The sequence below is a fragment of the Phyllostomus discolor genome, chromosome 14, assembly GCF_004126475.2.
Source record: "Phyllostomus discolor isolate MPI-MPIP mPhyDis1 chromosome 14, mPhyDis1.pri.v3, whole genome shotgun sequence".
NCBI classification, from domain to species: domain Eukaryota; kingdom Metazoa; phylum Chordata; class Mammalia; order Chiroptera; family Phyllostomidae; genus Phyllostomus; species Phyllostomus discolor.
In genome coordinates, this window is record NC_040916.2 from 18,653,570 (window position 1) to 18,680,383 (window position 26,814).

At 46.2% G+C, this 26,814-nt stretch overlaps 2 protein-coding genes across 4 annotated transcripts in view; one reads left to right on the forward strand and one right to left on the reverse strand.

Moving 5' to 3' along the window:
* The window catches only part of RALGPS2 (Ral GEF with PH domain and SH3 binding motif 2), a 118,257-nt gene that overhangs the window by 29,700 nt on the left and 61,743 nt on the right, over window positions 1-26,814 (reverse strand). The window lies entirely within an intron of this gene.
* On the forward strand, window positions 1,527-19,218 carry ANGPTL1 (angiopoietin like 1). Of its 2 annotated transcripts, XM_036015396.1 has the most exons (6): window positions 1,527-1,918; window positions 2,736-2,737; window positions 6,334-7,179; window positions 15,565-15,758; window positions 17,198-17,468; window positions 18,531-19,218. In XM_036015396.1, exons 3-6 carry the CDS (start codon window positions 6,357-6,359, stop codon window positions 18,716-18,718), a joined length of 1,476 nt encoding a protein of 491 aa, XP_035871289.1. In that variant the 5' UTR covers window positions 1,527-1,918; window positions 2,736-2,737; window positions 6,334-6,356; the 3' UTR covers window positions 18,719-19,218. The 2 variants fall into 2 exon arrangements, with proteins under 2 accessions (XP_035871289.1, XP_028386749.2); XM_028530948.2 differs by lacking the exon at window positions 2,736-2,737.

A 26,814-nucleotide genomic window follows, 5' to 3' on the forward strand; every position in this document is an offset into this window, starting at 1 on the left:
CCATAATGATGTCAGTTTGTCCCAGCCCTCGTTTTCCTGTTATCATGTTGCTTCCGGTTCACTTTGCTTATTGTTACATCACCCGTTGCACTCATGCGAGCACTGTCTTTGCAGGCCCCTGAGTGTGCGGCCCCCGGAGTGCCTGTGTATGGCACGGGAAAGTAGAGACACAAGCAGAGCCTAAGCTGACTATAAATGAGGACGTGAATCAACAGTTGATGGTAGCAGTATCAGAAAGAGAAAGACAAGCTACAGCAATGGGGGGGGGGTGGTAGTGCTTGGTGTGTAGAGAAAGTGCAAGCCGGAAGGTGTTGCCTGGTAGCAGCCACCAGCCGTGGCCTAGGCTCTGGGGTCAGACTCGAACCCCCCAGCCTCCCACCTGGTGCTCAAGGACGAGGCACCGAAGCCTACACTTGTGTTTCCTCAGCTACTGAGTTACTTAATTACACTTCCTGATTTAATGAAATATAATAGCACAGTTAGTGCTCAGCAACTAGCACATCTCTCCAGCACCCTGATTTCACAGCAGCAGAAGTGGGCCAGAGGTAGGTGAAAGGGCCTTACCCAAGTTTACACAGCCAGTGGCTGGGCGAGTGGGGGGAGGGAGGGAGGGAGGGGCGCGCTGTCAGAACCCTCTCTTCTTTAACCCTCGCCTGAGGGTGTGTCTGCTGGTTTTAGAGAAAGAGGAAGGGGGAGAGGAGTCCCGACCCGCACGGAACCGCAGCCTGCATATGTGCCCTGACTGGGATCGAACCCACAACCGAAAGTCCCTGGGATGACGCTCCAACCAGCTGAGCCACCTGGCCACGGCAGAACTCTCTCTTCATCCCCACTCAGGCCAAGGTTATGTTTTCATTTAAATCACAGCACAGCAAGTCCAAGAATCACCTCATTCAGACAAGAGCTGCCATGTTGTAGAACAGGAGGAAGACACGACATAGCATCCGAGTTTGTTTAAAAACTGTTAAATTTCTGTAAGAATTTAACACACAGATTTCCACTTATTTTCGGTATTATATATAAAAATGAGCAGATTTATCTTAAGAAACATTACACAGTAAGAAAAATATATTGCAACAACCTCAGGTTTCTTACAAGGTTCAAACCTTCCGAAATGGCAACTGAGTAAAAACGTTGAAAACTTCCAGGCTACAAAGAGAATGCATTATTTAGGAGCCTGCCTCCTGCCCAAGGTAACTCTTGTTCTTTGTAACAAAAAACAAACTCATCAGCCTGCAACTCCTTCTAAGTGAAGTTGAGCACTGTTTTTTTTTTTTTTTTCTTCCAGTATTTAACCTTAAAGCTCTCTGGCCAGCAGACTCAAATGTTTGTTTTATAATTGCCTGCTGAACCAGGATAATTTGTTTCCAGATGGTGCCCTTCCTTCAACCTGCACAGTCCTTCCTTGTTCGGAGCTATTCAACCTCCTGCTGATCGCGCTCCCCCCCAACCCTTACTTAAGGCTACAGAGAGGAAATCCTAGGGAGGAGACTCCCCCACACCCCCAGTCTCCTGTAACTTTCTGGTGACGTAATATGTGGGCTGAACTTGAGTCTACCGAGAAAGAGGGAATCACTATTCACGGGCACTGTACACGCAATCCGGGTCAGCTGCAGCTGGTTACCGCATTTCTCCATGTGGCAGACGCAGCAAAGCCACAATGCTCTCTCTGCCGGATTAGAGACAGCCCACAGGCCAGAGCTTCCACTCCACTACTTAAAATTACCTAGGTGGCTTGTCAAGTCCAATTGATGAGAGTCGTAAGAAGAAAAAGACGTTCCTCACTACAGCTCGGACTCGACGGCCCAGGATGCAGCTGCCATTCAAGTCACAGACGAACGAACCCCTACACTGATTTTTAAAAGCAAGAATAAGAGCAGCAAGATTCTGGGTTTGCTTTCTCGACAGATGCAAAAAGGTACTTTAATACTTTTAATTCTAATGTATGTCAAATGCATAATTACATTTGTAGAAATTTCAAAATCTCTTATTAAAGAATTTTGGAGTACATGACAATTTATTTCATCTTAGAAAGGTTTTGTCTTGCAACTTTATGTAAAAACTGGTCATTGTGCACTTTATGAAGACTACTGTATTATTTGAGACTGAATTTAGTAATATTTAGCGAAATGCTTACAGAGTCATGCGTATATGCTGGGTTTCAGAAAACAAAGTGCTTTAGTGACACGAGGTAAGGTTTATATTTATAGCACAGTGATTAAAAACAAAGGGATACAACCTTAAACAGCTGGAAACATTAGTCTTCCTCATGTAGCTACAGTGTGTGCTGAAGACTTATACTGTTAACATATCTTAAACTATAGTTAAAAAAAAGCTAAGAAGAAAAAAATGAACTGAAAGGCTTTGCAACAATACCTCAATTATAGTATAACCAAATATAGGCAGAAATCCTTGGAATGATTTCAGCAGGTCTATAATACTGTTAAAATTCAAAATTTAAAATATTTTCCCAGTTTCACATGTAACAGTAATTTGACTTGGGTAACAGAAATAAAAGCTGCTATAACTGAAATTAATTGAAAAGGAAAAGTTACTGACATATAAAAACCCCATAAAACCTTACATATTGGGACTGGAGATAAAAAGAAAATGTGATAAAATTATTATGTAAGTCAGCATTACCACCAGAAAACAAAATCCAGAAGATACACTTAACTTGAATACAAGATTAAAAGAGAAAAAATAGAGAAATAATTTTGGCAACTACAGGCAAGACGTTTCTTTCACTATTTTATCTGGGGGCTTTAACTGGCTTGTGGGAGTGATCAACAAGAAAATGACTAGTTACTAATTAGTAAGCTTTAACACCAAAGCTACTGAAGTCTGTTATGATTTGGGGCCCCTCTGTCCTTTTAAACGTTAAAGACACTGATTACAAGAATCTTCTGGGAGGATCTCTGTACAACGTATTTTACAAGAGAGTCTGATGAACATTCCCGAGCAACCCCGGGTCTGAACCACGTCATGTTTTCGCTGCCGGCCGTGAAAAGTGCAGGACCTCGTTAAACCTCAGTCCCGACGGAAGCCTCAGGGAAGCGTGCAATCTAAACCCCACAGCCCGCAGAACACAAGTCGCACGCACCCTGCACGCTCTTTATCTGAGGCGCTGTGGGTGCCGCCTGAATTGAAGTCTGCCGCCCCGTGCCGCTTCCAGGGCGGCGGGCACAGCCGGCGAGGTGCCTCTGTGCGGCTACCACCCGAAAGGAAGTCTCCCGACTCGCTTCTGCTCTCTGCTAGCTGGCAGTGGGGCCGCTGCGCAGAGAAAAAGTACCAGGAGAATTAACCCAAAGCATGGAAGACTCCCCCCTCCCCAAGAACAACAAGCAAAGACAGATTTAAACTTAAGTATACTGTAACTAATTTATAACATTCTCTTGGGGCCTAGGAAAATTTTTAACATATACAGAAAGGTTTTATGAGGTAACACAGATTTATGGATCTTTCACTTTTAAAACTGAACATATGTGGGAAAATATTAAATGAGAATGTTTCAGAAAATGGAACAGTAAATGTATTTTTAAAGCCAGTTCCTTACTCATGACATAGCTAAGTCTACTGCTTAAAAATCTGGCTCCTTACTCTGTGCTAGATGACAACAAAGTCAGTACTTTTGTAAGGATAAGGGAACTGTATTTGCTTAAAAAATAAACTTTTGGTTGCCTCCTTTAAATAGCAATTTAGGTCAGATTCTCTTGCGGTGGGTAGACCCACCACAACATCCATGTTATGAGGTAACCGTACAGAGCCCACAGCCAGCCTCGGCAGGACACGCCCAAAGGAAGCCACTGCTACTTTAATTCAGATTCGGATTTTCACGTCTTTGTTCCTCTGTGACAGCAGTGATGGAAAGTCACGGGCACAGCCTTGGGTTATATATACTCTTAGTTGTTCTATAAAACTCTGCGTCTGGCAGGGACGCAAGCTTTCCAAGTAGGACACTGTTCAGGAAATTCTGCTTGTTTTGAAGTTGCACGATACTTTCTGAATTTCCCCGGTCTGGGTGGCTTATTTCGGAGCAGATGACTCGCACCCGTCCACGGCCCGAGGGTCTCTGCTCCCCTCCGAGCGTGAGACTCGGGGCTGGGAGCAGCAGGTACGCACCTGTGGAGGGCAAGCGCCGTGCGTTTTCCCAAGAGGCTCTGCTGCTTTTACTGCCCTTTCGCTTTTAAATTAACCCACATCTCGATTCCACGAATCCGTGAATGTAACAAGGAATCTTTTACTGGTGTTTGGAGTAGGTGATTCTAGGTAGTAAAAGCCCTTTTAAAAGTAAAATAGAAGACTCTGAAGGTCTCAATTTCCTACTGATGTCAGAAGGCGAAGTGTAACAAGAAACTAAAAGTACTCATCCAGGTGTGTTTTTGGCACTCAGTCAGCAAGGGAAGGCCTTTAATGCAAATATGGAGTATCATGATACTCATCCTTCTATCTGACTTATTTTGCAAACGAACAGTAATTCTCCACACCCCACCCACTCCTTGTTTCGCCCCCCCCCCCCCGCCCAACTTGGTGGACAACAAGAAGCACAAGGGTCAGACTCCTGCAGCTATGACAGGACGCGATAAAAACCACAGGTCTAGAGAACTTGCAAGCTGATCATCTGAATCCCGCTTGAGGACTCACTTCTTTGCAACATGGTGCGACTGCAAAAAGAGTTAACAGGTGCTAAGCAAACACAAATACAAGGGCTTATTACAGCACTGCGGACAGAAAACAGGAGGGACCTAGGATGTAGTGGTTAAGGAAAACTGTGAACCCTGGAGTTCTCTGCCCGAGTTCAAGTTGTGGCTCCATCTCTCATAAGGTGCTCAACTTCCGGCTGCCAGTTTCCTCATCTGCAAACAGGGGTCCTCACCCACCTCAGAGGGGTGCAGTGAGAAGGAATGAGTTAATATATGCGAAGGGCTTGAAGCAATGCCTGGCATGCAGCAGGCACGCAGTAGGTGGGGACTCTGGTTATCATTGCGTTGTAATCACTGACAGCAGGCACGGACAACTGGGGACTTGGCTTCTCAAATGAAAAGCAAGTCCCTGGGTAGAAAACAGGGTAGAAAAGGGCAGCCACGGCCGCCCCCCCACAAACAGCAGCTAAGAGTCCCGGGTACAGGAGTGGGGAGGTGGGCCACGGCACCGCGGCTGGCTGAGGACCCGGCGGAGGGCATGCTCACTCGTTCGGCTGCCGCTCCTCTTCAGGGCGGTAACTGCAGGGAAGGGAAAGGGCTCTGGTTCTTGGGGCGAAGGCAGTTCTAGGATTCCCACAGACGCTGTACCAGAGGGGGCAAGTATCTCTCTTCTGCCCTCATCAGCAAAACTGAAACATCCCAAGCACAGATTTCAGAGCGTGGGCCACCGCAATAAACACTCGCTGAAAAGCCAGGGAGCCTGAATTCTTGACCCGGTTCCAGCAGGACCTCCTTGCGCGGCCCTGGCCTTGACCATGCGCACGGGTGCAGAGAGGCTCTCGCATGAGGCCGTCTCTGAGGCACTCTCTGACTCTAACAATCACATTCAATCACAGACAGTTCCTTCCCGTGGGAATGGCTAGAGAAGGCTAACATTTTACTGAACTACAGTTCAGGACAATCTGTTAGGAGAGTGACCCTGCTGGGTCGCATGTAAGCGGAGAGCGAATACAATATTGTGATTTAGGAGAAACACCATCGCCCACAATAATGACTGTGCGCATTCTATCATGTCCCCAAACTTGGGGACATGAAACTTAAACTTGTCCCCAATCCCAAAAGGACATGCTTCAAAAACAAAAACAGGACACTACAATGCTCCCATTTCAGATTTGTCCAAAAAAGTTTAACTTGATAGTTCAAAGAGATATTTATCGAGAGGGCTAATTTAATTGCAACTGCACAATATAAATATAAAACCTTGACTAGCTGTCACCTAGTAACTTTAACACTAGTTAGGGAACCACGTTTTGATTGAGGCCTTCACAAACATTGCAAGCAGTGTGAAGAGTTTTCAGATGGTAAGTGAACTTTTTAAAGGACCCAGAAAAGTATCTCATTAGGGTGCCACCGCACCCAGTGGGCACTCTCCAAAACCGACTCACTGAGCTGGGGGGACAAAAAGCAGTGAGGCGCCACCGGAGAGCTGTTCCCTGAAACCCCATGTTCAACAATCACGAAGGCGCTATGATACTGAACTTAAGAAACTAATAACATTAGTTCTGATTCAATTTATTCACCGTTAGATACACAGCGTTCCCCTTAGACACTTTTTTATATTACGGACTTTAAAATCAGATTAACATTAATTCCTCTGACTTCTTCCCTTCATCGATTTGTTCTTTAAAAGACGTCACGCAAGCCCATTTGAAAATGAAGGCTTTTCCCTGGACCCTGACTGTGCTGCTCTTCCTGCTCGCGGGCACTGAACGCTGCAGAGGACGGCAGTTCCAGATAAAACCGGCGACCCCGAGGAGACACCCCCGCGCCACGGACGGCAGAGAGGAAGTCAGGAAGTGCGCCTACACGTTCCTGGTCCCCGAGCAGAAGATAACGGGGCCCATCTGCGTCAACACCAAAGGGCAGGACGCGGGCGCCATCAGGGACATGATCACCCGGATGGACCTGGAGAACCTGCGGGACGTGCTCTCCAAGCAGAAGCGCGAGATCGACGGCCTGCAGCTGGTGGTGGACGTGGACGGGAACATCGTGAACGAGGTCAAGCTGCTGCGGAAGGAGAGCCGCAACATGAACTCCCGGGTCACGCAGCTGTACATGCAGCTGCTCCACGAGATCATCCGCAAGAGGGACAATTCGCTGGAGCTCTCCCAGCTGGAGAATAAAATCCTCAACATCACCACCGAGATGCTGAGGATGGCCACAAGGTACCGGGAGCTGGAGGTGAAATACGCTTCCCTGGCGGACCTGGTCAATAACCAGTCCGTGACCATCACGCTGCTGGAAGAACAGTGCTTGAGGATATTTTCCCGACAGGACCCCCAGGGGTCTCCTCCTCTGGTCCAGGTGGTGCCACGCCACCTTCCCAACAGCCACCGGCACACTCCGGGACTGCTGGGAGGCAATGAGATACAGAGGGACCCGGGGGACCCCAGAGACTCCGTGCCCCCACCCGACCTGCCAGCATCTCCCACCAAAAGCCCTTTCAAGACCCCACCGGTAACTTTCATCAATGAAGGTGAGTCACTGCTTTCACTTGGGTGATGTCACTATACATGAATATTCAATTTTCTGCTCTTGTTTTTTTACTAAGAATTCAAGTTAAGCCCTGGCTGGTGTAGCTCAGTGGGCAGGGCTTCGCCCTGCAAACAAAGGTCGACAGTTTGATTCCCAGTCAGGCACATGCCCGGGTTGCAAGCCAGGCTCCCATTTGGGGGGTGTGTGAAAGGCAACCAGACAACGTTCTCTCCACCTCTGTCTCCCTCTCTTGCCCTCTTTCTAAGAATAAATAAATTAAATATTGAAAAATCCCTGATGTACTAACAACTGAGGTTAAATAGATCTCTCAGCTCTAAGACTATAAACAGTGCACTCTGTGCAAAAAGCAGTCTTACGTTCAAACTCGTATGATCCCAGGTCCCAGCACTGAGACAGGAATGAGTCTGGAGCTTCTCCTCTCACACCATCCTGTGCGTCTCCAGCTAGGTCCTCGCGGCCGCTCGCCAATCCTTTACTTGCCTCCCGCTGCTCTGCCCATCCTCCTCCTCCTCCTCCTCCTCAGCAGGAACACGGACACTTTGCTTTCCCTCTCCGTAAGCCTATGACCACACCTCCTCCTCACCCCCACCTCAGCACGCGCATCACCTGCCGCTGTGCTGAGATCACGTCCGCTCTGGGCCTAGGTTCCCTGCTCTTTCCCGTCCTGGAAACATCTGTCGGAAACCCATGCCTTCTCGCTCAGTCTCAGTAGAAAAAGGTGTCTAAACTACAATCTGTACTTTTTACCCATGGGAGTATAAGTTTTCACTAGCCAGACACACACACACACACACACACACACACGAGCCAAACCTAGGATTCATCCTAATATCCCTACCTCTACTGCAAACACGTACGTACATCGCACAGGGGTTGGGTCTGCCTGCAGCCGTGGACCCCACTGACCAGTCGTCACTCTTGTGGTTTCTCGAGCCTCCACATCCTATCCTGTCAGACTCTGTCCCCTTCTCTAGGTCCCTCACAGGCATCTTCTCCCATCTGTGTCTTCCACGGGCTTTCTTCAAGGTGTTCTGTTTCAGAGGTCTCCAGGCCACAGGCGCCCCCACTGCTCGGGCGCCCCCAGCCTGGAGCTCTCCCTCCTGGCTCCAGCCAAGGCCGGATGCTCGCATCTAGGTGCTCCCCCGTTACCGCACAGGTGGCTGCTTCCTCTGTGAGACGCCTTCTTTCAGCTTATCTGCCAACGTGGCAAACTTCAAGGGTCAACTCAAAGAATACCTCAAGTGTTGCACCTTCCCAGATTCAAACAATGCTATCCAGACGGCTCTTTCCCCAAACCGCTGACTTAGCCCTGAACGTGCTCTCTCTGTCGTATTACACTGGAGTTGCTTGTCTGCTTGTCTGCCTTCCTGCTAGATGGGGAGCTTCTGCAAGAAAGGGAACTGCCTTTTCCATCCTTCTATCTCAGACATCCGGTTGGGACCAGGTCTGGCATGTTGTCCTAGGCATGATGTAAGCACTACAACAAATACCCGAGGAATGAATGAATGAATGAGTGAATGAATGAATTAGTAAGTGAACCCTAAAATAATCTTTTCCCCAAACTAGCATTCTCCTTTCAGGAATAAGTAAATTATTATTATAAAAGCAATACACATTTACTGAGGAAATTAGGAAACACTAATAAACATTTAAGAAAGTTTCTCGGAATATCCAAATACTCAGAAATAAATCGTTAACATTTTGGGAATAACCTTTAAGTTCCCCCCAAACATGATAATCAATATTCTCTTAAATTTTAAAAATAACTGTTCTGTTTTTGCTTTCTCTGTGATTATATCCTTGGAATAAACGTAGGGTCCATTGATTTTGACGTCTCCACTTTGATTTATGTTCCCGCCACTTCTGCACTTGCCCAGCTCACCTCGGATACTGCCCTGTCGCTTCACACACGGTCAGCTAGGTTCTGGCCACGTCGCTTTTCTGTCTGCCCTCTGTCACGCACGTGCCCCTCACTTGTGTCAGAGCCGGAACTCCTGCTTAAATGCAAACTAGTCACGACAGGCGCTAGAGCAGCGAGACTTCTGGGTTCCTAGCTGAGTTCAGGCCTCGAGCAGGTGGGAGGAGGCAGAGAACTGCTCTGTGCCCGCGTTTCCTCGTTTGTAAAAGGGGGGTAACAACCAGGCCGGGCACTCAGATGCCGTCACAGCCTGTCAGCTGGTGTCCCCACCCCATCTTCTCTCTCCACCGAAGTGCATTATCCTGCGCTGCCCGAAGATCGGGCTTAAACCACCGCGTGGGTCACATGACACTTCTTACAGGCCCCCCCCCCCCCCCCCCCCGCAAACTGAGAAAGTCCAGTTTGCTTCGCCTGGGTAAGACGAACAGCCTCCTCGGAAGAACAGTCCTACCTCATTAGCTTTCTTCCTATTACTTTCCTTTACAAAGACCATCTGCCTCAGTAAAACGGACCACCTCACTGTCTTCTAACTATTCTAAGTATAAGGCTCAGACTCAAATAAAATAATAAAATAAAAACAGCTGCCCCTCCCTGTGGCCCTGTGGGCTCCCACAGGCCTGAGTGACCGCTTGTCTCCACGGACATCTCCGTAACATGTTTCTTATGTTGCCTCTCGAATTACCAGGTATTTCTACCTGCACACACAGGACCTACATGGGCATCTTAGAAAGTGCTTTCCGATGATAAGCTCCTTGCTGGTAGATGGATGTTGTGTCTCACTGGCAGACGAGACACAGATGTTGAGTGACTCGGCATTGCATTTTTATAGAGCTTCTTAGAGTTGTCATTTCAAAGACACTGTCACTGCGTGGAGATGCAAGTACAGGGGTGCCTCAGTCCTCATTGTTAATTCGTCCCAGAACTCTTGCAGGGCAGCAGCGTTACTCACACAAGTTCTAGCAAGCGCGACGAGCCCCGAGCAAGCGCCGAGTGCCGAAACATTTTTTTTCTCGTCACAATGCCGCGAGCACCGGGTCTGACGAGGCCTGCGGCCGACGAGGACTGAGGTGTGGCTGTACTTGAATACACTGTATTTACTGCACTCATTCATTTTAGACTGTGCTCTCAGTGACAACAGGCTGGAGTGCCACTAAAGACCTAATGCTCTGGAATTAAATTCCACGCTCAGGACTCAGCATATCAAAAGTCCCATTACACAGATCTCTGCCATAATGAAACGATGGTGTATATGTATCCCTACTAAACCAAACCTTAATGTAAAAATCAAGGACAGGCATTAACTTTTTTCCTGTTGTTATTTGTTGCTGTAAATACACATTAAGTTCTTACTTATTTTGTTCTATGAATGTTGGTCTGTGAAGTTCAAGGACGTAGTCAGCTCCACCGGCGAACATGTATCAGTACACTAAGAACATATGAGAAAAGTGCACGGAACGAGAACGTGTTCCGTTGTTGCTGAGCCGGGGAAGCCGCCTGGCCTGTCTGACTCTGTTTCCTCACTTGCGCAGCGAGCACCAGTCGGACCGGGAGACTCGAACATCCCTGTCCAGTCCTAATATTCTGTAATTCTTAACAAATAGAACTTGCTACCAGCAATGATAAACAGGCTATTTTCTTTTCTTCATTATGTGCTAAACTCTTTCTCCGGTGTCAGACTGGAAAAACGTCTCGGATGTTTGGGAGCTCGCACAGGCAGCGCAAAGGTGGGCGTCTGCTGCTACACCTGCGCGTGCGTCGGACACCAAGCAGCTCCCCTGAGCGCACTCCGCACGCAGGTGGCGCCTTGCCGTTTTAAAGTCTCTGAATACATGATTTGTGAGCACTATTTAAAACTGTTTCAGCCAGTCGCAGAAAGCCAAATACTGTGTAATTCCAGTTACTTGGGGTACTCAGAAGAGTCAGATTCATCGAGAGGGAGAGCAGAATGAGGGGTGAGGGAGGGTGATGTGCGGCGGGGGCGGGGCATGCGCCGGCTCTGGGGCGGAGCATCCAGCCTGGAGCCCGGGCGCACAGCTGAGAGAATGCACCAAAGCCACTGCGCCGCACACTAATGGTTAAGTTGGCCTGAAGCCTGTGTAGTTTTATTAACCAATGCCGCCCCAATAAATTCAATTAAGAATGGTTGTTGGTAAATGTTATCTATATCTTACCATCATTTTTCTAAAAAGGTGATTTAATGACAAGCAATTTTATATTTTCTTTTAACATGGTCATAAGAAAAATTCGCCCTGGCTGGCGTAGCTCAGTGGATTGAGCGCGGGCTGCGAACCAAAGTGTCGCAGGTTCGATTCCCAGTCAGGGCACATGCCTGGGTTGTAGGCCACGGCCCCCAGCAACCACACCTTGATGTTTCTCTCTCTCTTTCTCCCTTCCTTCCCTCTCTAAAAATAAATAAATAAAAAATCTTTAAAATTTTTTTTGAAAGATTAAAAAAAAGAAAAAGAAAAATGCACCTCATAAGAACAAACTTACAGCAAACAGCGGCATGATTTTGTTAGTTAAACATACAACATCCCCAGGAACATCACTGTCCCCTACCTCAGAACCAGAGTGCCTGGGGATGACCACACGCCGCCATCTCGCCATCAGTGACGCTCCCAACTGCTAATGTCACCCAGTGGCTGCATGCTGGGTTAGCCTCTTGCAGAAGAAAACATTATTCTTTTACAAATGGTATTTACGAAAGTAAGTTCACTCCTTACAGGTAAATGGAACTGAATGTTTCTTCACAGTGTGTGAGGGACCACAAAACTAAGTACCGGGAACTCGGGTTCCGGCGAGGCCTTTCTGAGGCCCAGCTGCCCCTTGTGTGAAGGGGGGGATCCGTTCAAATGGCCTGTGTGCGGTCTGATCGCCACCGAGGGTCACCTTTTGTTGCTGCATTTCCCTGCATGTGCTTTGCCTTATCACGTATGGGGACATAAAAAGTAAGCTCAAAAAGTTAAACTTGAAAAGCAGTCACTAGAAACTAAAAATATGCTTTTTAGTGTGTAATACATTTATTTTCAAGTATTTAAGTGCTTCCTATTTATAAATTTGTAAGATGCAATTGGTTTTAGTGGAATAGTTACATTAACAAAACAAAACAAAACAAAAACTAAAGAAGACATGTTAATAAGCTAAGAAGCTGTTGGAATATGATTCCATTAACTACTCATGGAAAGCAATCAGTAAGCTTTTTAATAATTTCAAAAATAACAGCTTGGGTTGCTAACTGCATTTTTAACTTACAGATTAACAAACAAAGTAATTCATATTATTACAAGGAAGAATCTATTATCACTTGAGAAAGTACTTGCCTCAAACTTCCCATTCCCGAAGTGCTGTCAAATATATATATATTTATCTTATACTCAAGTCAAAATACAATAAAAAAGTTTATCTTTCAAAAGATTTTACTCGTTAACCGATTACTTGAAAGCTCTAATTGGCTATCTTTTTTTTTAGCGGGGGGGGGGGGGGGGGGGGGGTTCCTGTTTTTCCTATCACAGAGTGTACAGGCTAAGGACAAAGTAAGAAAATATTTGAGAAACTCAACAACAAAAAGGGAAGGATTCCCCTTTAAATTTAGGTAATGAAATAGTTTGTAAACAAGGGGCAGGAATGTTGAATGTGGTTCCAAGGAAAGATGCTATTCAAAGTATGAAACCTGTTTTCTTCAACCCACTGTTCTGTGCAAAATGTGGGTTCTTGATGAGAAACACACACTGGGCAGTAATAATGACAGATCAGTACTGTTCTCTCTACGAATCAGACCTAGGAACTGGAGTTTGTGAGGCCTACACAGACTTTAATCATCAAACACACGGAGGAAGAGCGAGACCGGTCCGTCAAATTCCAGGCACAGAACTGCAGTTTCTCGCCCCGAGAAGGATCTAGTCGTGCGTCACGGAAGGCAGAGACTACTGCAAGGTCATTCAACGCAAGAACAGGGTCACCAACATACCTGTGTTAAAAGAAAGGCACTTCTATACCTGCCGAACCACTACGAACAAACTCCTAGAGCGTATGTCGATTAATTTATTTCGATAATACACAAACGAACAAATTATACTTGACCTCTCAAAAATAAAGCTGTCCTGTTCTACTAGTCATTTAAGAATTCCCACTAAGCAATGCTTTTTATGGCACCGAGAAAGCACTACAACGTCTACTGCCAGAACAACTTATAATCTAATTCCGGAGCAGGAGGTCGGTCGGACGTGCGAGCACTAACGAGACGACGCCTGTGCGCAGACCAACAGCTCACACCGGCTAAGACAGGCTGATGGTTTATTTGTGAGACACACACAAACACACACTGAATTCTGGTGTCTACTGTCCTTTCTGAGGAGAAAAAAGGAGCAGTAAGCGGTACCTTTATTAATGTTACTCACTCGTACTCGACGAGGATTTTGGCTATATTTCCCTCAGCCTCCGCATCAACTGCGGTTGGCCCAGCCGGCACCCGCCCTGCGAGCTCGAAGCCCATCCCAACAAGTGGGCTGAAATTACAGTGAAGACAGTGGGCTGAAGGTTGCAGTGAAGACAGTTTTAAATGTGCAAAGACAGGAGTCTAATCGCATCAAAGCTGGATTTGGGAAACCCAGAGCTTTCCAATTTGCTTAAATATCTGAGGGTCTATCAAATAGCAGGGGGAAAAAAAGGCATTTTATAAATATCCAGTAATATTCAAAATCCGGGCGTTTCTAACTATTTTACAGCACTTCAAAGAACCTCATGCAGGTCCAACCCGCGCACATGCACTTCAACGTAAGCCGTCTGAACTGTGCTCCGACGAGTGCAGAGCAGACATTCGCAACGGTGACAGTCGCAGGGTACGAACACAGAGGTGACAGTTCAAACCGCTCCATGCGTACATCAGCTACAACGCTAACAGGCCGGAAAGTCAGGCCGACGTCCCGCAGTCTCCTCCTGACTGTTCTCAAAGGGACGCCTCAGGAAACTCGGGCTAACTAGGAAACAACCTTGATGACTGGGCTTCTACACCAAGGGAATCGGCTTCAGCCCCAGCGCCTGCCTCTGGGGCTCTAAGCTCCGCCCTCAGCCATTCACACCATGGACCTCGTGACTTGAGACTCCTCCGTATCTCCGAGCTCGCTGACCCCGTGACTCAGCGTGCTGCCCACGTGTGACCCGGATCCACCTCCTACGCCCACTAGCCTAACTCATGATCCATCTTGGCAACCCGGCTCAGACCCAGGCCGACTCTGATCTCTTCCCTGCAAATCTGGGTTGGCCACCTCTTAGCCAGCGTCCCCATGTGTGAGACTCAGGTGTGCAACCCCACTGGAGCACCTGCCGTGTTGTAGTGCGATTCTCTCCCGACCTGTCCCTCCCCCACTGCCCACCTGACTCCATGCTTGTTTCTCTACCCCTTGAGCCTAAAACAGTGTCCAGCCTATAGGAGCAGCGGCAGAGGCAGTTCTGGAAAAACTAACGCAGAACTATGTGGCTACCAGAAACCACTTAGTTCTAAGGTACAGGAACGTCGACTAGTTAACTGCCTCGTCTACAGAACATCTGTGAGCTATCACGGGATCACTGTGTAGGTTAAATAAGAAAATTACTCTGCGTCGTATAAACCGACACAACTCTTTAGGAAGGCACGCTGCCAACATTCCTGAAATGCACTCCCGTGGACTGTTTGTTTGTTACAAGGGGGGAAAGTCAGAAGAGCCTGTAAGTGTGGGAAACCCTGGTCTGTCTCAGGGTTTCTCCGAGTTTAGTATGTGGAAGCACACTGTGAGGTTCCAGAAGGGTGCCCTAACGGTCGGCGTTTCTGACACCCCCTCGATCACAGCGCGCTGTTTTCAGGGAGGACGTCAAAGAACCAGTGTGCTCCACTGACACCAAATCCCAAACACCCTAAGCTGGGCGCCGTGCAGAGCTGTAAAAGTTTCACCCTCTCCTGATCCAGTGGATCAAGCCCGTGGTATGTTTATAGGAAAATGTGGAAAAATGAAGCCAGTGAGAAGACACTTTGTGCAGTGTTATTTCTAGCCACAAAATTCCGATGAAACGCCAGCGCCCAAGGTCAGCGGAATGCACAGTGATACGGCGATGTCGGAGACTGTGCAATCCCAGCTACCACAGCGCTAGAATGGGAACCATGACAATATCTGTTACGATCAAAGGCAGGAGCCGATTATCTTTGGGTGTTAGAATTACAACAGCATAAAAGTGTGTGTATTTGTACACAAAGCCTTACAAGACTAGTGGAAAATGACACGGGTCACTGTCCCAGATAGGGGGCCGGAGTAATCCTTTCCTTTGGTTTTCAGCTTTTACAGCATTGTGTACACAACAGAAAATAAGCGTTATCTGTAAAGAAAGGTACAAAGGTAAGACTCTCGATGAAAAACTGCTGTCATGTGGCCGTTTTCCTATCGAGTGTCCCGGCGATCAGCCACATTTCCGTTCCAGGACCGTTCAAAGACTGCCAGCACGCCAAAGAGGCCGGCTACTCGGCGAGTGGGATCTACATGATCAAGCCCGAGACCAGCAGCGGACCAGTGCAGCTGTGGTGCGAGAACGGCCTGGACCCCGGGGGCTGGACCGTCATCCAGAAGAGGACAGACGGCTCTGTCAACTTCTTCCGAAACTGGGACAACTACAAGGTAAGCCAGCGAATCGCACCTGGGGGAGGGGCAGGACACGGCGGCTCCCGCAACAGGGCCCGTTCTACGCAATAGATTAGACACAAAGTTCAAAGGTAACTATCCATGTTTTTCACTATCAACATTTGTCAAAAAGATGATTCTCATCGCCAGTTTCAAAGTCAAAATCAAAATGTAAAAAGGAAACTGAAGACATAACTTTAAAACGACCCCCTTCAGCCTGGATGACTCTCACACACACGTAATTCTTTGCAAAGACCACTCCCAGTTCCAATTTCTACGGTGGTGACGGCTTTTTCTGTTTGTGACCACTTCGGTACCTGTCAGCAAGTGCATGTAAGCAGTGATGTAAAGGGAAGAGCTTTTTTAAAAATGACCCCTTTCTGGGAGTAATTCCCTCTGATAAGCATGCCACCACGCTTTAAGCTGTGACGCCAGACACTGGTGCCGCTGGGCAGTAACGCCCACCTAGGCTTTCATACAGGACCAGCATCGTGCAACGCCGCTTTTGGAAAGGTAAGCAACTAGTCTTTGTTAGTAATTCTCACGCTCATCGTGCTAGTTTTCTTATCCGCGGTACACACTTTCAGTGTAAGGGTGGCAGATGGGAAGACTGTACTTTGTGCATGGTTAATTCTCCAAACAAAATTGTTAAGTATCACATGATTACTCATTCTTAGGTGATACTTCACTGGCAGTAAAAAGCGATACATGAACACATCCCCCCTTGTCAGAAATTGTGTCAATTTCTAAATGAGTAACTAGAAAAGAGAATTTCTGCAGGATAACCTCCTTGAAAATACATTTAGTGGTGAGATCAGGTTTACTCACCTTCAATTCTGTGGCACAAACACGGTGGCAAAAGCTTACTGAACTGTTTTTTTGTTTTTCCAAAAATGAATCTACAATTTTTCAAAGGGGGAACTTTGAAGATTACTACTTTATCTTCTTATAGTTACTAATTTCACCTATAATAGCGCTAAAGAAGATAATCTGTTCTAAGACAGATACTATCATTTTTACTGAATGATCATAATGATAGACATCCTTTTTGTCTGACTACGGTGGGGACGGCATCCCTATACTTTGGAAAAAATGGGATCTTGGAGTAAGAGAGAGATCAGGAGCCATTTTCGAGGACCTGGGTGGTTCATTACCTGATGTTTTTAGTAGCTACGAACAACTTTTACTCTCTTTTGCCTTCATCTTATTTATTGGGTTTGAAACTTGCTGTGCACATCGACACTACTGACAAATGAAGAGAAAGCAAAACAAAGCACTACACGGGGTTCACAGAGATCAGGTGGTCTACCACCAACAGAATGGAAATTCGCACTACCACTTAAATGGCCGATGCCTCTCCGCTCAGATGGTTAAAACTTCTCTATTAAAGCACTTACGATCTCGACAATTATTTCTCTACTCACGCTCTTTTACAGAAAGGGTTTGGCAACATTGGTGGAGAATACTGGCTGGGATTGGAAAATATTTATATGCTCAGCAACCAAGATAATTACAAGCTGCTGATTGAATTAGAAGACTGGAGTGATAAAAAGGTCTATGCCGAATATAGCAGCTTCCGCCTGGAACCGGAAAGCGAATTCTACAGACTGCGCCTGGGGACGTACCAGGGCAATGCAGGGGATTCCCTGATGTGGCATAACGGCAAACAGTTCACCACGCTGGACAGAGATAAAGACATGTATGCAGGTGAGTGGGAAAACACCGGTCTGCATTCTTTGTAGAATCACCACTTTCTATACACGAAGTAGAACCCTGTTGTTAAAGTGTGTACTACTAAAAATCTCTCTGGAGAGGTCACTTTGGATCAAAGGGGGCATACCTGCTGAAAGGAACAGCTTTAGCGCTCTTCTGTAACTACAAGGCAGCCCCCAGGTGGGGCCCCTGTGACGAAGGGCCTGCTGCTGGAACTTGGAGGGGTGGGAGGTGGGAAACGGGACAAAAACGCAGTCGCCTGGGGCTAAAACTCTCAGCTGCCCGAACGCTGTGACAGACACCAACTGGACACCTCCCACGTGCCAGGCTGGGCAAGGGCCTTTCTTAGCCAAGGAGAACAGCAACCACCACGGTGGCATCTGGTGCAGGAAGGAAAGGGAGCTTTATTCACAGGGGCTATGAATAGTCTCTTTAGAAAGAATCACTCAGGCCATCCAGATAAGATAACTCTAAATTTAATGTTCATGTACCCTGATAAAGAGGTATCACCCCTGAAAACGGATTCATATTTCGGTTCAGCTGTTTCTGGTAAGCGTTTCAACCTATTTCACAGAGGCAAGAGAGAAAAGGAAGAGCTATAAGATAACCATAATAATATGATTTTTTTTTTTTACAAACACCCATGTAATGGTTAGTTGTGCTATTTTGAGAATTAATTTTCCCCAAACTTCACTCTCGTTAGCAACTTACTGTCTTTCTTTCCCAATCTTTCTCTCTCTCCCATGCAAACAACGCTTGCATTTTACTTACCCTGCTACCAGAAAATTAAATCACTTATTAAAAAAAAAAAAAAGCAAGTCCTAAGTAAGTGAAGGGCAAGATAAGAAAGGCAATTCAGGATTGTCCACAGCCCTTACATTTAAGCAACAGTAACAGAATGAACGAAGAATCAAAATTATGAAGGCAAAGGTTAACCGAAGCCAGTAAGAAAAACTCAAAACGAAGTTGTTGCACAGGTTATCTCTGACGGTTTGCAGAGTACCAACCGCACTTAGAAGAAATCTGTGCTTGGGTGTCTCCACTCTCCCCCCATAGGGAACTGCGCCCACTTCCACAAAGGAGGCTGGTGGTACAACGCCTGCGCGCACTCCAACCTGAACGGAGTGTGGTACCGGGGCGGCCACTACAGAAGCAAGTACCAGGACGGCATCTTCTGGGCCGAGTACCGAGGCGGGTCGTACTCCCTGCGAGCGGTTCAGATGATGATCAAGCCCATCGACTGACCGGGGACGGCCCGCAGCTGCAGAGGGGCCGGCACCGTGCAGTTCCCGAAAGCGTCCATCCTACACGTAGGGTATTCTGCACCACGCGTTCCTGCGGCTGCAGTTTTTTAAGTGAATTTCACCGTGACTATAAAACTATGAGTTTTATATTCATCTTCCCTCAATACACCACAGAAGATTATCAGCTTCCAGAATCCCCGTTACTTTAAAAAGTACATTCAGTAAATACAGGCAAAGTTTGTTTTCTAAAATGTAAATATTTCCCACAATGTCCAACAAATCTTAGCTTTATTTTAAATCAAAATTGAATACATGGTTGAGATCCTTAACAATTTATTTAAAAAGTTTATGAGGCTGCTCTAACTTCCGATGAAAAAATATTTTTAAGATTTCAGCCAAGCAGTACATTTTATTTATAAAAATATAGACAGGAAATTAGAGAAAACTCTAGTTTTGCCAACGGAAAATACATTTTGCATTAAATAAAAGTTATTTCAAATGGAATCTGTGCCTTTCACATGAAATGATTAAATTCTTGACAACATATTTTATGCCAATTTCCCCAAAGAATTAAGTGACTCACAGTAGAAAAACACATTATTTAAAAACAAAAAATAAATGTTAAGACAGTATTTAAATGGTCTATTTATAAAAACAAATATACAGATGTATTTTTAGTATTATGTTCATACGACTTTTTAAAGTCCTCACCCAAAGATATATTTATTGATTTTAGAGAGGGGGGGGAGACGGAGAGGGAGACAGAGGGAGAGAGAAACATCAGTGCGCGAGAAAAACATCACCAGCTCTTCCAGCAACACCCTGGCGGGGAGGGACCCAGCCCACAGCCTTTTGGTGTGCAGGGCGGCACGCCAACCGACTGAGCCACGTGGCCGGGGCAATATTATGTTCGTACGATTTGCTGAACAAAATCTCCCTAAATGCATTTCATGGTGTTATATCAGCAAAATGCTGATATTATAAAAATGCAAAGTGTTTACAGTAAACCAATGGTCTAACAGATCTGAATCTTAACTCTAAGCTTACTTACAAATACTTTTCCTCCCTAACTTATTGACCCTTCCTATGCGGAAAAAACCTGTCGCTATTCAAGTCAGAAGGCTTGGACGACTGCAAGCGTGACTGTGTACTGACAGGTGGGGCCAGAACAACTTCCAGTCACCGTCAGCTATTTATTTCCCAGGGCTGCATCACAGCAGAACCCACAGGGGTTCGGCCAGTCCAAATGACTAGCTGCGTTTTACAGCGTGTACATCCTTAACTCATCTTTGCAACTAACAACTTTATTGCCAGTGTTCTGAAACAACTTCCTTCTAGAAACATGCTCATTGCTCACAGCTGACTTGTCCTTAATTCATTTGTGAACTAAAATTTTAGAGAAATCTCATGAGACTTTTGCTCAAATGAAAAGAAAATCCAATCAGAACTGAAGACCATCCCTTATTTGAACAGCTCAAGCCCACCCACACAACCAGTGCTGTTCCTCTGTCGCATCTCAAGCTAAAACTTCTGGTGAGATGTAAAGAGGACATCAAAACCTGACCGTGGTATTATTATTCTTTGTTTTACCTATGCTCCTCCTAAAATGATTTTCAAGTACCTCCCCAACCCCTCAGACAGGGATTCCCCCAACACCAAAACCAAAGCAAATCAAAGCAAAACAAAACAAATAAAACAGTGTAAGATTTGAGAGGACTTAGATTCCATCTGATTGCTATATCAAATCTTAATTAAACAATACTTTGCTGGGGCATTCATTTAGTGACAGAACTGTAGCATTTCGCTTGACCACCCGAAACTCAGTCGAGACAAGCCTTACGGAATTCCCACAGAAGAGAAACGCCAGCAGAAGCAGAATGATGTAAGAGCCGACACACAGGCTGGGAAGCGGACTGACTGACGCTCAACTGCGCGGGCCCTGGGCCCACTCTGCTCTCCCGGGCAGCTTCAGGGAAACCCACGCAAGTGCCCTCCCAGGGCGCAGGGAGAGGAGCAGAGCTGTGGGGTGCCTGACGGCAGGCTCTCCTGCCAGAACTGCTCGCGAGTGCGTGGTCCACCTCTATCACCTACTAGCTGGGTCACCCCGGGCCACTGACATACTCTTGCCTCTGTTTCCTTATCTATGAAATGGGGATAACAACAGTACCTGGCCCACGTGATTACAGCACAATCGAATGAGGCGACACACATCCTAAAACGCTGAGAACAATGCTTGACACAGGCAAGGGCTCAGTGGACCATGGCCATCGGATCCACTGACCTCCCACCCTGCCTTACAACCCTAACAGAACCATGTCGGCTACCACAGCAGACAGTAAGGAGGCTGAACTGTAAGGAAATAAAAAGAAAAACCGAGGCAAGAACAGCCACAGCAGGAATTTCAGCCTAATGAGGACCTTGTGAGAGAGGGAGCACACAGGTCACCCGTGCGGCAGGAAAGGCCTGACACCTCGCTCCTTCTCAGGTGACCTAGGAATACAAGCGTGGCCGCCTTCCCCTCTGCAAGATGACGCTATGACTCTGGAGCCGGTTTAGAGAAAGACTCTTTATGTCAGTTATTCTTAATAGATCAAATAAGGCTTATCCTGAAAACGATTTAGACTCTGCCACACTCGACGGGAGGCCATCGGTACCCGGGAAACCTGGCATCTCTGAGGCAGAGTTTCAAAACTCAAGATTTTGGATAATGCCACTATTAGACACCACCTTGAAATTCAGTAGATATCTACAAATAAATCTGCAGATAAACTTATCCTTAGGCTTCAAGCCTGGTGGAGGATAAAGATCAGATTTTCAGTCTAATGTTCACACGACTCCACGAGTCATGAAACAGAGCGCGAGTTCTTCTGGCATCGTCCCCCCAGGATTCGGACCAGTGACAACGTCTAAGGCCTGTAAAAACTCCTGCAGTCACGACGATATTTCAAATCTGCATTTGTGTAAATAATACTATTTTTAGATACGTAACAGCAAGTCAAAGATTATTGCACCGTAACAAGTGGTAAGTGTTCAGTCTTTTATTTTCGCGTCTGTGAAAGATAACCAAGTGAGAAAAGAGTGATTCCACTTACAATGACGTGACCCCACCCCCTACCTCCAAAAAAGCCGTTTAAAAATAAGCTCCGTTTCCAGTGTTATCAGTGGGGTTAATAGTGATTAAGTTGTAATTCTAAGAAAGACTGAGGAATGAGCTCAAAATTTTAATCTAAATACAGACTCTCAAAATACTGATACAATATTCTACAATCCCTTTCTGAACTACGAAGTCATTACTTATAATGCATATCTTCATAGCAAGTCAATTTAACCTCCCTCATCTCCGTTTCTTCACTTGCAAAATATGAATAACAATACCACCTACTTAAAAAATTGTTATTACAAATGAATTAACGTAAAGTACACAGCATCGGGCACAGTGTATTAAGTGCTAAATAAATATTAATTATGAAGATTTTCAATTGTTATCCTGTTAAAATTTGCTTTAAAAAATTAGAAATTGTTGAAATGGCCACAGTCAGAAACACCGTGGGCAAAGCTGCTGGAACTGGGGAGCTGGGTTCCGTTCATGACTGACATGCCCATCTGCACAGCTGCCGTATTATTATTTTTTTTTTAAAGAGATGGGCTCTTAGAGAAAAATGATGAGCATCGAGAAAAAAATTGATGCAACCCCATCCCCAGCCCTTTAGTGAAGTAAACTGCAGAAAATACATATACCATTAAAGAATGCTGGAGGAATCTTAAACACATAAAAAGGAATGAGGTAATGGAAACTGGGGATGTAATTTTGGCTGAAGGAGAACCTAGGCGCGCTGCCACTTGGTCAGAGCTCGCTCTCGGAGCCAGGAGAAAAGGCCTGACCTGCCTCCCCACGGTTTTAGAGCACGACGTAGACTCTAACGGGAAGAACGAGGCAAAGCGAGCCACGGCATACAGGACCATGGAACAAAACTCTTTAAATATTAAAGGCCAATGATGCTTTTAAACCATTAGGCATTCTGAGATCAGTTCAGAGCCTTTTATACATTTAATCAAGTACAATTTTCCCAAAGGGGAAGGAAAAAAAAAAATCTCAAGCTGCAGAAAGCTTTGGACTTTGTTGAAATTACCTCAATAAAAATGTGAATAAAAAGGTAGTTTTTTAAAAAGATTTTATTTATTTATTTTTAGTGAGGGAAGGGAGGGAGATAGAGAGAGAGAGAGAGAAACACCAATGTGTGGTTGCTACATTGGGGGTCATGGCCTGCAACCCAGGCATGTGCCCTGACTGGGAATCGAACCTGCGACACTTTGGTTCGCAGCCTGTGCTCAATGCACTGAGCTACGCCAGCCAGGAAAAGCTAGTATTTTTAAAAATATTTGTGCACAGATTAACAGAAGTTTCTAAAACTAATGAAAACTAAAAAACCATATTTTACTGAGAGATCAAGATAGGTAAAAACCACTGGAAAGTAAAAGCAGGTAACACCTGAAGCTCCTTGTAAGTTTAGGCATGCTTTAAACCTTTCATCAGCTGTGACGGCAAGGACACCGCTAACAAGGCCCGGCAGTGACAGGGCCCTCCTGCATGACACAGCAGCTGGGCGAGATGACACGGGGCAGTAACATCGCCCTGAGCCTTGGTACCAAAGAGCTGTGAAGTTCCGGAAGGCAGGCACAGAGTCCATTCATCCCCTGCTATGTAGCTGGCACCAAGCATACGGCTAAGCAAACAATGGCTAGCCAGCCAGTGCACCAAAAGAAAACCGGAGGTGGGCAGGGAGTCGATGTCTACACAAATGTACTGCATTTAAAACAAATAAAGTTACTGGACAGATGGGAAAAGCCAGAAAAGGATCACTTACTTAATTACCTTCCCACAACGCTTACCAAGTGCCTATTTTTGTTCTAGATGCTAAGGAGAAAGCCTTGAACTGAGTCAAAGATGGGCCTGCTTACTGCCGATGGGGGTGCAGGTCAGGGCAAACATCGTAATGGCAATAAAATGGTGCTTTTCAGAGAACAGGGGTCGGCGAGGGCACTACAGTACAGAAGGCTATGATAAGGGTAGCTTTTCTTGTCTCAAAAAAAAAAAAGCCTATCATGAAAATCTATCATATCACATACACAATTAAGTGCATGTGGGAGGGGGAGCTCTCCCCACTGGAGCGAGAGCCGTGCCTAGATACACCCCAACGAGGCATTCGCGCCCTCCGGGAGGGCGGAGGCGGACGAGGGCCTCTCTGCGCCTGCTCCGTGGAAAGCCACACGCAGGCCTGCGACAGTGGGCTTCTCCCCCGAGTTTCAGGAATACCGGGTGGGGCGAAAGCGGCTGTGAGTACACCACACGGAGTTCATCGAGTCTTACTGCTTGTTACTCACCGCACCGTTTCCACCCGTACCCCTGTCCCACTCCGCGTGCTTTCTTTCCCAGGAAAATACAAGCTGGTGGAGCTACTGCATCCCCCAAAGTTATGTAAATAAAGTAGAACCGAGGCTAGAAAATGCTTATGAGAGAATATCGTGTTTCATACAAGTGAATTAGTTTCGCACAATGTTCTGCTTTCCTCTCTCTCCAGCAAAGCGGAGCGCTCTGTGCCAAATTCTTCAATAAGCCCCTTAAGATTGTTTTCCAGTGACAAGGACAAACGAGTCCTGTTAATGATTTTCAGATTTGAGGCAATAATTCTCATATAAAACAATTTTTTCCTTGAGATCTGCCAAACTATTCCTCTCCAGAAAAACCGTATCCTTATTCTAAGAAGTTTTTGACTATACTGTCCAGGCTGATTTTTACCTTGAATGAGAACCAAGAGAAGAGACAACTTTTCAAGGGGTGATGAACTGAGAGCTAAGAAAACATTTCTACTTCTCAGAATTTAACCCCCACTGGATCAGAGATAAATCTGCCGGTGTCAAAATAACGAGTTTTGTTGGTATGTACATCCCTACACCTCCTTTTTTAAGCTTCACAAAGAATGGTTGGTTTCGATCATGATTTTTAGGGGCAAAGACACCGTTCCTTTGGACCACATTCTAATGTTAAGACACACAGGATGAGCCTTGTCCTTTTCCGTAGGAAATGCTGGTTCCTCGGGTTCATATATTCTTGCCATGAGAACCTTTGCAGACACAATGGGTAAAGGGTAGCCCTATGCAATTTCTGTGGGTTGGAAGAGGAAGAGTTAAATAGAAGCCACCAATCTGCATAAGGAGTATTATCTTTCAAATGTCTTCAGGGCAAGTTCTGTCCTATCAAATGCACCGCATCTTGCACATGTTGACATTCTGGCAATCGTAGAAGGCCTAGTTTCTCATGAGCAGTAATGGATTCTAACATCAAGACAAGTTAAATTAAAAACCACCACCCGGACTCATTTTAAATTAGAACAAAATATGAACAAAGTAAACATTAACAGGATCTATGCATCAACTATTGTTAAATCTTCGCTCTTCAGAACAGTGCAGTACTGAAGATGAGGAATAAAAGCAACAAAACCCCAGCTGTCTATGATGGGAACAAATCAAGCAGTCACAGCTGTGGAAGTTGAAAATTCTCCACATTTTCTTAAGCATTTATGTTTTGATAGTGGAATACACTGAACTTCATAAATGTATTATGTGCTATAAAATAGAACAAAACCGTCCACACATTAAAAAGATGATTTTCATGCTGAAAACAAGCTAAACTGAGTCACGACAATTTATCTGACAAATGTTTCATTTTCCTTTCACAAGTCACCAAACGTTTATGCCAAATGGGGGCCAATCGCACCCCAGTCTCAGATGCTGCACGAACTAGTGGCGGGATGAACGGTTACGTGAAAACCACCAGTACACAAAAGGATGCAGATACTGAATTAGATATTTTCTGATTCACGTTCTTTGCCCTTCACCCCCATTTGGTTTCCAGTTCCTGGATCACCCTCAGAAACATGTATCTCATTTCAACAGAGACTACGAGGAGGAGATGAGGTGGAGAAACCCCGCAAAAGCCCCCAGGTACCCAGTGCGGGGAGCGGTGCAGACCAACAGCCCCCAGCCTGTCCGGCACCAGGGCACTCGCTCGCCCACTGCTCACCTCCAGCTGTGGGGCTCAGTTCCTACTGGGCCACAGACTCGTACCGGTCTGTGGCCTGGGGCTGGGGACCCCTGGTGTAGACAACGCTACACTGAGCTGGGAGCTACGATGGGGATCCGGTTTGGAGGAACGGGAAAGATGACAAACTTACTTCTGGACATGCTGAGTTAGCGTTACCTACAGGTATCTCATGCCGTCAGTACCTGAGCACCTAGGGTGTCGCTGGGCCCCAGGGACCACAGAGAGCTGGACAGGCAGGTCTAGTCCAGAGGTGGGGGTCACCAGGGGGCACGCAGAGCGAGTCTGAAGGAGCCCACTCCAAGTGAGTGTGAAGAGCAGAAAGAAATGTGGACTGAAGGCTCTAGAAGAGCAGATTTAAGAGAAAGGTAACGAGGAACCCGTAAAACCAAAGCCTGAAGTACAGCAGGTAAACCGAAGGGGACTGGTGCTAGAGCAGGGACTTTCAAGAAGCAAAAATAACTAGCATCAACCTCAGAAATTTAAGGTGAAGGCTGAGAAATACTAATGAAACACTTCACACTCAGCGGTGACCTTGTTGGGAACATTTCTACAAGTGTGGAGGGAGACACCAGCATGCTGGGCAAAACAAAACAGCAAGGGAAAGGAAAAGGAGGAACGGGGACCTTCTACTGGCTTAGGCAGGAAATGGGAGAGAACCACACGGCGACAGTGGAGGAGAGGATTCTGGGTCATGAGAACAAACACGCCTGAAGAGAATGGACGAGGAGTCGTCCAGTGGGGACCGAACTGAAGACACAGGGAAGACAATGGTTTAATGTTTTCTCCAGACGAACTTCCCTCTGCACCTCATTATTTGTCTCCTTCCCTTTAACCCACGGAAGTAATTACGGCGTTAGCTTCAGGGGCCAGGGCTGGGAGAGCGCAGGCATGTTCTTGGACAGAAAACCTTTCCAGATTCCACCAAACTGCAACCACGAGAGTGGTTTTCTCCCCTTCTCTCTCTGTATGTGCATGACAGTGCACGTGTGTGCAC

Bases quoted from the DNA above. Each gene is read 5' to 3' on its own strand.
- ANGPTL1 (XM_028530948.2), top strand. The intron at 7,180-15,564 runs GTGAGTCACTGC...TTTCCGTTCCAG, and splicing joins GGTAACTTTCATCAATGAAG to GACCGTTCAAAGACTGCCAG. The intron at 17,469-18,530 runs GTGAGTGGGAAA...CTCCCCCCATAG, and splicing joins AGATAAAGACATGTATGCAG to GGAACTGCGCCCACTTCCAC.